We start from the raw sequence: 10,615 nt of genomic DNA, 5'->3' as shown, positions 1-10,615 counted from the left end.
CTTTAGGGTAGCTATGGATCAGGTTTTGGTTCTGGATAGAGTGGGGATATGTTGGGGCCTTCTAGAGTGTTGGGTTTGGACAGGTATGAAGCAGGAAAGCAGGATGAAAGACATGCCCTAAGAGGACATGTGACAGCAGGCTGGCTTTGAGGGCAGAGGGGAGGGATTTGGAGCAGACATGGCCAAGGTCCAGTCATTCTCGTCGAAGGAGCACTGGGTGAGGAGTCCTTATCTCAGTGCTCCTGTGGATTTGCTGAGTGACCCTGGCAAGTTATTTACCTTGACTGGGTCTCAACCTACCCCCACTTCCACATGGGCATGCAAAGCATTCCTGCTCTGTGATGTCCACCCTAGTGTAGGGAAGCTGGACTGCAGAAGCTTGAAACCTGGTTCTGTCTGGCTGTGTGACCTTGTTGGGTAAGTGGCATAACCTGTAAAATGGGTCCAAGAGTACCTATGTCTTTGACTTGCTGTGAGGCTTAAATGTCTGTAAAGCCCTTAGATGGGGACTGGCACATAATCAACGCTCTTGAGATAAGCACCAAGCTCCTTCCCACTTAAATCAGTACCAGTGCCGTGGAGTTGACTGTGATTCATGCTGACCCCATGTGTGTCAGAATAGAACTGCGCTCCATAGGGTTTTCAACGGTTGATATTTTGAAATTAGATTGCCAGGCCTTTCTTCTGAGGCACGCCTGGGTGGGCTTGAACCTGTAACCTTTCGGTTAGCAGCTGAGCATGTTAACTGTTTCTGTGACTCAGGGGCTGCTCTTCCCTCTTATAAGCAGCAAAATGTGGATGAGTCCTTCTGGCCTCCTTCCATTTAGCTCTCTGGGAGAATTAACTGTATCAGAAGGGGTTGGAAGGCACAGCCAGTCCTTCCAAGGCATTTATCTCAACCCAAATAACCAAGTAGGCCACTCACTAAACACTGATGATCTGCTAGGCTCTGTGATAAGCACCTATCTCTCCAGCAGTCCTTACAACAGCACCATGCAGTGGCTATCCCCATTTTACAGATGAGAAAAAGGAGATTCAAAGAGGTATATGTGTGTGGAGGGGGTTGTGTTCAAGGGTATCCTGGCTGAGATTTCCTGGTCAGTGCTCAGGGCACTGTGCACATTGTGGGGAACGCCAGCATCTCACTGTTCCAGTTGTGCTCCAGCTGCAGGGTTCTTTTCCCTTCAAAGGAAGCTGGGAAGGGGAGGAGAGGGAAGAATTTTGATAGCGAGGTGAGAGGCCAGGGAGAGAATGCAAAGAAGGAGAGAATGCCAAGTTCATCGTATTGAGGGAGAGGGAGAGACCACTGTACTTGGAGTGGGTGGATTATCTCCTTGATGTGCCCACACCACTCCCTTGTTTACTGAAACTCTTGCCCTTTTGCTTTCTCTTTCTTTTCCACTTCCTACCATGCTCCTGCATTCATTTTGAGAAATGCTTGTGGGAAAGGTCAGAAAGAGGAGCAGGGATGGTTTAAGAGCAAGGGTGTTTGGCCAGGGTGTGGGGGTGTAGGGGGGTGGGGGAGGGGGGGGCGGGGTGGGGAGGGAAGCCTTGAAGCCTAATCAGAAGGCATTACAAGGTTCCCAGGGCCTCTGTAGATGCTTGGGAAACACAAGTAGATCAGGCACTCAGGAGATGCTGTGGGTTACTGCTACCAATCTACCGCAGGCTTTGTGGATAAAAACAAGCAAAGGGTTTTTCAGACTTTCATCCCATTAGTGGGTCATGAAATCAATTTACTGGGGTGTAACCAGCATTTAAAAAACACAATAGAATAGAAAATTACGGCATCACATCACACTTAGTATCATTATCTTTATTGTGCTTTAAGTGAAACTTTACAAATTGAGTCAGTCTCTCAAACAAAAATTTATATACGCTTTGCTATATACTCCTAGTTGCTCTCCCCCTAATGAGACAGCACACTCCTTCTCTCCACCCAGTATTCCCCATATCCATTCAGCCAGCTTCTGTCCCCCTCTGCCTTCTCATCTCCCCTCCAGACAGGAGCTGCCCACATAATCTCATGTGTCTACTTGATCCAAGAAGCTCACTTCTCACCAGTATCATTTTCTATCTTATAGTCCAGTCCAGTCGCTGTCTGAAGAGTTGGCTTTGGGAATGGTTCCTGTCTTGGGCTAACAGAAGGTCTGGGGACCATGACCTCCAGGGTCCTTCTAGTCTCAGTCAGACCACTAAGTCTGGTTTTCTAAGGAGAATTTGAGGTCTGCATCCCACTGCTCTCCTGCACTATCAGGGATTCTCTGTTGTGTTCCCCGTCAGGGCAGTCATTGGTTGTAGCCGGGCACCACCTACTTGTTCTGGTCTCAGGCTGATGCAGTCTCCAATTTATGTGGTCCTTTTTTTTTGTCTCTTGGGCTCATACTTACCTTGTGTTTTTGGTGTTCTTCATTCTCTTTTGCTCCAGGTGGGTTGAGACCAACTGATGCATCTTAGATGGACGCTTGCTAGCATTTAAGACCCCAGACGACAACTTAGTATTATTTTGTGTGTAGATGGGTATGAGATTATGATGTACAATGTACCTTTCACACATCATGTCAAAAAATTGAAAAACACTGTCTTAAAGCAAGGACATTTTCATCCGATAGTCTGATTTAGAATCTTGGTTCTGCCACTTGTATTAAAGTTCAGTTTATCTGTGAAATAAGAACATTAATACCTTGTTAATATTTAAATAAGAAAATGCATGTAAAGCACTTATCACAGCCTGTAGCCCACTGTACATGCTTCAGTGGTGTGTCAGGGCCTCTTTACTAGAGCTGATTTTCTTTCCAACTCTGTGTTCAGTGACATCACAGGGATAGTAAATTGAAATTGATGATGGTGAAAATATTTACACCACTGAAATCTGCAAATGTTACAAATCAGCTTGTTTTTCCCTTGGAGAGTTGGCTGTTAAACATTTAACAGTTTATCACTGGTGCTAATTATTCTTATTTCCAAAAGCTGTCCAACTGAGATAGATATGAATTGAGCTGGACCCAATCGGGAGGTATGGAGGGCAAGGATTGGATGAATTTCTGGGTTTGGGGCAAAGTCTAACAGACATTTGTATTTTCTACCCATGACTGTATTCTTGGCCCACATATGGTATGCCACTTATTTAACATTTATTGATCACCCACCGTGGACTGGTCTGTCTTGAAGGTTAAAAGACACTGCTTGTGCTCCAAGCACTGATAGTAAAATACGAGTGCTGGAAGGGAGGGTGTCTAATCCAACTCCCAATTCTGGTTACAAACACCCAGGGAGAGATTTCAGGCTTTTTGTGGTCCATGTCTTGGGTCCCTGGAAGAGGGAGAATAAAGCCTGATGCATCTGTGTTACCTGGAAAACACTGTTAAACAAATAAATGCCTTGGTCTTACTTAGTGGTTCAAGGCTCGACCTCTAAAGCCGACCTTGTTCCTTCGTTTCGAATAGTGAAATTAACATAAAACTGCCTACCCCATGGGGCGGCTGTGAGGCTTGCAAGGTTTTAATGTGGCTACAGCTGCTTGGACTAGCACTTAGCTTTCTGTACAGTTTTTTTTTTGCAAACTTCAGGCACCAAGCTAGGTCAAAAGGCCTCGCGGGTGATTGTGGCACCTCCCTGTCGTCAGAGGGCTTCCACTTTACCACTGACACAATGTTCCCATTTGTTAGCCTGTTTTGAATTTCATAGTCGCATAGCAAGACGGAGACAGCGACTTGCCCGAGTTCATATAATCTGCTGGACAGGGTTTAGGCTAAAACCCAGGAAACGGTCCTGCGAGTGTGCTGGAGAGCTTCGGTTTTGCAAACAGGCCTTAACTTCTGTCGGAACAGCGGCTTCCCCAACTGGAAAACAGAATAGAGGTGCCGCCTTTCTTCCCCCACAAAAAGGGGGGTCCCCCCGGTGCCCCAGTAGCGTGGTGCCCCAGTAGTGTCCCTACGCGGGTGGATTTCCGTCTCCCATCAGGCCCGGATGTGAAGCCTAGCTACTACGAGGCCTGTACTTTTGGGGGGCTGCGAACACCCCTCTCCCGGGCACCCCGCGCCACCCCGCGGAGAAGGGAAGCCGCTCCGCCACCACGTGACACGCCCGCTGGGGGGCCCGCGCGCAGCCGGCGAGGCCCCGCCCCTCGGGCTGCCGCGCGCCCGTCGCTCGCAAATGTCCCGGGTCGGGCTGGAGAAGGGGAAAGGGGGGGAGGGGAGCACAGAGCAGGGGGCCGGCCCTGTACGTCGCAGCGTTCCTTCCTCCCGCCTCTTCGCCAGGCCCTGTGTCTCCTGGCCGCGTCTCCGCCCCCTCGTCCCGGCGCCCCAGCCAATGGCGAGGCGGCGCGAGCCTCTCCGGCCGGGGGCGGGGCGTGCGCGCGGGGCCTGGCGCGCCTGCGCCCTGCCGCCCGCCCCTCGCCGTGAGGAGGAGGTGGAGGAGGAGGCGGCTCGGAGAGAGCGAGCAGCGAGCTAGAGCGCGGAGCGTGAGTGAGGGAGCCCAGCCGCCTGCCCGCCAGCCGCCGCTGCTGCCGCCGCCTCCCCTTCGTAAGCAGGAGCCCCGGCCGGGGCCCGGCGCGTTGCCCCAGCCCCTCCCTCGTCGTCAGGCCGCGAGGGCAGCGAGAACGAGCAAGGGGGAGGGAGAGCGAGCGCCGGGAGGAGGCGGCCGGACCGAGCGAGCGCCCGCGCGTGTGGCGTGAGGGGAAGCCGCCTGCCCGCCCCCTTCGCCTTCCCTTCTCTCCCCCTCCCCGCTCCCCCCCCGACCGCGGAGCAGCACCATGTCGGCGCCGGCGGCCAAAGTCAGTAAAAAGGAGCTCAACTCCAACCACGACGGGGCCGACGAGACCTCAGGTGAGGAGGAGGCGAGGCTGGGGGCCGGCCCGCGCCGCCATCTTCGCCGCCCGCTCCGGCCCGCAGGCCGCCGGCGGGGCCCGGGGCGCGCGCGGGGGGCGCCGGGCGCGGGGCGGCGCGAGGCTGAGCGCGGGCCGCCGCAGGCCTCGGCGCCCTTTTTTGTGCGCGGCGGGACCGGGGGCCTGGGTGGCGCCGCGGCGGCGGACGGCGCTGCGAGGCGGGGGCGCTGCGGCCTGCTCGGCGCGGGCGGAGGAGACCCCCCCTTCCTCTCCCCCCTCCCTCGCTCTCCTCCCCCTCCCTCCCTCCCGAGAAGCCTCTCTTTATTGTGCTCCGCCATGATGCCTCGCTCCCATCAGCCGCCGCCGCCGCCACATGGTGCGGTCGGACGCGGCCCCGCGCCCGGGCCTCCCGCGCCCGGGCCTCCCGCGCGGCTCCCCCGTCCTGCCCGCCCCGCGGGCGGCGCCCCCGGCACCCTCACCCGGAGGCTGACTCCGGCGCGGCCTGGCGCCTCGAGGTCGGGCGGGGTGGGGGCGCGGGGAAGCACGCGGCCGGCGGCGCACAGGCCTGGTCCGGCCGGAGGATGCTCGGGGGGCCCGGGCGCACTCCCCACGTGGGGCGGCCACCTCGTCGCGGCGGCGTGCTGGGGAACCTGGCGCGGGCGGGCGGGCGGCCGGGGTATCGGAGGGGCGTTAAGATGTCCGTCGGGAGACACTTGAACCGCTCCGTAGAGGCTTTCACGGTCGGGGGGCTGCAGCCCCCGGTGTGGTTGCCGGAAATGAACCGCCCCATCAGGCCCCTTCACGCCCACTTAGCTTTGTAGGTTTTGCAGCCCTTACCGGACAAAAAGGGCATCTTTTCCTTAGCACCACTCCCTTTTCTTCAGTTCCCCTCTATGCTTCATAGTTTTCTGACTTGGTTACTGTAAGTGTGCTCCACAATTGTGTGAACCGCATCTGAAACGAGCAGCTTCCCCGAATTTGGGTTGAGAGATGAGAAAGGTCAGATTCAAACCCTGGGGTTCACCATATTCTAAGAAGGGGAAAGTCGAGCGTTTACGATTGTGAAGTAGTTTTGAGTGCCTGACCTGTCTTTGTAGGTGTGTCTGATGTCTTCATTGTAGTAGTTTTTGAGCAGATTCTTCCAACTTTTTTTTTTTATCGGTGGTGCCTTAGTACTGTCATGGCTGGGGGAGTTAGTTTATTCTGGTTAGCAGCTGGTATTGTATTAGAGATATGTAATGGGATGAACAATAATATCAAGAATTTCTTAATAAGATGATTCGTCACTTTTCATAGAAGAAACTTTAGTGATTGGTCTCTTTTTCCAGAAATTCCTAAGTACTACAGTCAAAAACATTTTCTAAGTTGTCTGGCAGATAGCATGATTTGAAAGGCAGTTTAATTAAAAAGTAATTTGTCAACTAAATGCATGAACACGTGGAGAAAGGTGCCTTGTGGTAGTGTTGTTGCTGCTTTTGTAATAGCTGTATTGAGATACAACTCAATACCATAGACAGTGTTTCTTAATATCAGGAAATCTAGTTAAGGTTTTATAATGCGATTGTTGTTTTTTGAGAGAAAGTGGTTAAATTTATTTTCTAATTAGTATTGAGCCTTATGCACCTTTTTCTTGCAGAAAAAGAACAGCAGGAAGCAATTGAACATATTGATGAAGTACAGAATGAAATAGACAGGTAAACTTTTTCTTTATTTTGGAGGCATTTTCTGAGATGCATTTAGTGGCCTAGTGGTAATTGAAACTACGGTCAACCAAATCTGTATCCAGTAGCCAAGAGATGATTATAACTTAGTTGGGAATACTATGGCGATTCAGAGTTGTTTTTCTGTCCAACAACTTGTACGGTCACCAAAAAATATTGGATAAAGGTATGTTGACCTTGCAAAGATTGGGTTTGCTTTCAGAAGCTACAGATTGTCTGAATTGTAGTTGTGGGTTTCTGATAGTTTAGCATTAGGGCATCAGTGCTGCTCTGACTTGCCTGATAACTTTGTTACTTGACCAGGAGCTTTAGTGAAAAAATTCTGCTTGAGGGAAACAATGGAAGTTGTCCTGGTAATAGTGGATGAAGTAAATAATGTTACCAAAATGCTCAGTTTAAGCAGTCTAATGACTGCGTTATCGAGTGCTTATGGGAAAGCAGGTTGAACTATTTGCTAAACACCATCATAGTTTTGACTTCAGAGTTTCTCTAGCTACAGGAAAGTGGACAACTTTTTATTATAAAGAAGCATTTTGCACTGTTCTAGAGTTGATAAGGGTGAATATTCACTTTGTAGTCTCACCAGGTTTTGTATTTGACATGTCCCGTCATTGTCAACATGCCTTCATTTGTTTCAGACTTAATGAGCAAGCCAGTGAGGAGATTTTGAAAGTAGAACAGAAATATAACAAACTCCGCCAACCGTTCTTTCAGAAGAGGTCAGAATTGATCGCCAAAATCCCCAATTTTTGGGTAACAACATTTGTCAACCATCCGCAAGGTATGGCCGCTTCCCTCAAATGAGTTGCAGAGCGTTATTAAATAACACGAAAATGTTAATGCATCGGAGTGGAAGGGACCTTGGTGAGGCTTGTCTGACATGCTGGTTTGCATGCAGAGGTTGAAATACTCAGGGGTGAAGACTAGCAGATGATAAGGCTTTCTACCTATATATGAACTTGGAACTCAGTTTAATTTTCTGATAAAAGATGCCAATAGCTCTGATACTCTGAAGTATTTAAGAGCCATTTGGTTTTCTTTGGTTAGTGGTGGGTTTATGAAACCAATGATGTTCACTGAATCTGAGAAATTTTAAAAAGCATCACTTAAGTTGGTTGTTAATGTTTGCTAGTTAGAAATTTAATTGCCCTGTAACTTGTTGGTCTAGTGTCTGCGTTGCTTGGGGAAGAGGATGAAGAGGCGCTGCATTATCTGACCAGAGTTGAAGTGACAGAATTTGAAGATATTAAATCAGGTTACAGAATAGATTTTGTAAGTATCACTTTGTTTGCCACTGTGAAAGTTAACTTCGAGTTTTGGCTAGTAGAAGAGCTGTTTGTATTGATTTCTCCAATCACTTATTACAGTATTTTGATGAAAATCCTTACTTCGAAAATAAAGTTCTCTCCAAAGAATTTCATCTGAATGAGAGTGGTGATCCTTCCTCAAAATCAACTGAAATCAAATGGAAATCTGGAAAGGTATGTTTTGAGGAATTGTTGGGCAAAGATATTTTGGTATAGTTGAAACACTTAAAATTCTTGGTGCTTTGGCAGTGTGTTAAATACAGACACACACAAAAGCATAATTAAGAGCTCCAGTGTGACAAACCCAAATAACAATAGTTTAGAGCTATAGTTACAAATTATAGTGCAATTTGGTTTAAGAATCAGACTAAATTTGGGGAGTTTCTCCATTGGTGATTGAGATCTTCAAATGGTTTGCTATTTCCCCAAATCCATTTGTCTACAAACGCGTAAGATAAGGGTAAGATGTATTTAAAATTATGTTATGGTAGTGGTTATTTTAAACAGATCTAATTTTATGAAAAGGCCAAAATTAGTTGTTGCTATTTTTTTCTTTAGGAAAAGTTTGTCATAAAAATTTAAGGAAAACGGATCTTGTGCACCTAGAATTTTAGAACTTCTTTCTTTTTACTCACTGTACATTTTGTAGAATTATTCTTGAACAATAGTAGCGTTGATATTATACCGCTGTGTTTTTTGTTCTGCTATTGAGGAAGATTTCACTGTTGAAATTATAGGGAGCTTAAGTGTTACAAAGAGCTTATATCAGGCTTTTTTTCGTCTTCATTTAGGACTTGACGAAACGTTCAAGTCAAACGCAGAACAAAGCCAGCAGGAAGAGGCAGCATGAAGAACCAGAGAGCTTCTTTACCTGGTTTACTGACCATTCTGATGCAGGTGCAGATGAATTAGGAGAGGTCATCAAAGATGATATTTGGCCAAATCCATTACAGTACTATTTGGTGAGTTGAGAATGTGTGTGTGTGTGAGGTTAAATTATACGTAACAATGTGCTTGCGTTTTCGGTTGTATTTATCTCATTTGATTGGAAATGAAATTTTAATGTAACTTTTTTTTTTTTTTTTTAAGGTTCCTGATATGGATGATGAAGAAGGGGAAGGAGAAGAAGATGACGATGATGATGAAGAAGAAGAAGGTTTGGAAGACATTGATGAAGAAGGGGATGAAGATGAAGGGGAAGAAGATGAAGATGATGATGAGGGAGAGGAAGGAGAGGTAAAAGGAAAAGTAGCTAAATCCAAAAAAACTAGAATCTTTGATACCTATTAAGAGCTGAGCTGATTCTTAACTCTCCTGTTACTTTGGGGTTGTGTGTATTGTGTAATGGGAGTGATGCAGAACTGATTGTTTGCGTGAAGATTTGTGGAAAAGACAAGCCATTTACTGACTCAAGGATCAGTGACATTTTGATAAGCTCATTGTATTCAGTTCTGCTATTGGAGTTAGTTTTTATGGCTACCCAAGCCTGTCAGTACTTAGTGAAAGTGTTAAAAGGATAACATAGCTGGTCAAATTCTGAGAAATGTCCCAAATATCAAAAATGTATAGACTACAAAATCTTACTTAGGTTAAATTTTTGTTCTAATTTGAATTATTTGGGCTGAAATAATGTCCAATGATTCGGTTGGTGCTAAGAAGTCACTGATTTATCTGAAACAGTAGCACTGGGTCTTTTAATCTAGATTCCGTGCAGATTGATGTTCAGGTTCAGAAAATTAGGTGCCCCATAGCCTGTTACCCTTAGGTTCTGTCATCACAGTCTGTGGAGCATGTGAAAAGCTCATGAGTGGCTTTAGAATTAAACTTGAAGATTAACCAATGGCCACTTTTTTTCTTACAGGAGGATGAAGGAGAAGATGACTAATAGATCACTGATGGATTCCAACCTTCCTTTTTTAATTTTCTTCAGTCCCTGGGAGCAAGTTGCAGTCTTTTTTTTTGTTTTGTTTTTTTTGTTTTTCTTCCCCCTCTTGTGCTCAGTCACCCTGTTCTTGAGGTCTCTTCTCCTCTCTACACCATCGTTCTCAACTTATTTTGGGGAGAAAAATCTTGAGCAGAATACAGTGGGAAAAGAATCTCTACCCCTTTCTGTTCCAAATTAATTTTTATCTCTTCCTGTCTCAACAAAAACTATGGAATCAACACACCACCGTGCTCTGTGGGAAAAAAAGAAAACCCTTCTGCTCCCTTCGCTCTGCTGGAAGCTGGAGGGTGCTAGGCCCCTGTGTAGTAGTGCATAGAATTCTAGCTTTTTTCCTCCTTTCTCTGTATATTGGGCTCAGAGATTACACTGTGTCTATGTGAATATGGACAGTTAGCATTTACCAACATGTATCTGTCTACTTTCTCTTGTTTAAAAAAAGAAGAAAAAAACTTAAAAAAAAAAAATGGGGTTATAGAAGGTCAGCAAAGGGTGGGTTTGAGATGTTTGGGTGGGTTAAGTGGGCATTTTGACAACATGGCTTCTCCTTTGGCATGTTTAATTGTGATGTTTAACGGACATCCTTGCAGTTTAAGATGACACTTTTAAAATAAAATTCTCTCCTAATGATGACTTGAGCCCTGCCACTTGATGGGAGAATCAGCAGAACCTGTAGGATCTTAATTTGGAATTGACATTCTCTATTGTAATTTTGTTCCTGTTTATTTTTAAATTTTCTTTTTGTTTTCACTGGAAAGGAAAGATGATGCTCAGTTTTAAACGTTAAAAGTGTACAAGTTGCTTTGTTACAATAAAACTA

The 10,615-nt window shown here is 46.9% G+C and overlaps 1 protein-coding gene across 1 annotated transcript; it reads left to right on the top strand.

The window, feature by feature from the left end:
- Positions 1-4,668: 4,668 nt before the first annotated feature.
- On the top strand, positions 4,669-10,270 carry SET (SET nuclear proto-oncogene). Its single transcript, XM_064291356.1, has 8 exons — positions 4,669-4,826; positions 6,462-6,519; positions 7,185-7,327; positions 7,715-7,818; positions 7,914-8,027; positions 8,645-8,815; positions 8,943-9,089; positions 9,715-10,270. The coding sequence occupies exons 1-8, from the start codon at positions 4,754-4,756 to the stop codon at positions 9,736-9,738; spliced, it is 834 nt and encodes a 277-aa protein (XP_064147426.1). The 5' UTR covers positions 4,669-4,753; the 3' UTR covers positions 9,739-10,270.
- The last annotated feature ends 345 nt before the right edge of the window (positions 10,271-10,615 follow it).

This window comes from Loxodonta africana, chromosome 9, assembly GCF_030014295.1.
Source record: "Loxodonta africana isolate mLoxAfr1 chromosome 9, mLoxAfr1.hap2, whole genome shotgun sequence".
Classification (NCBI taxonomy): domain Eukaryota; kingdom Metazoa; phylum Chordata; class Mammalia; order Proboscidea; family Elephantidae; genus Loxodonta; species Loxodonta africana.
This window is presented reverse-complemented; position numbering and strand designations above follow the sequence as displayed.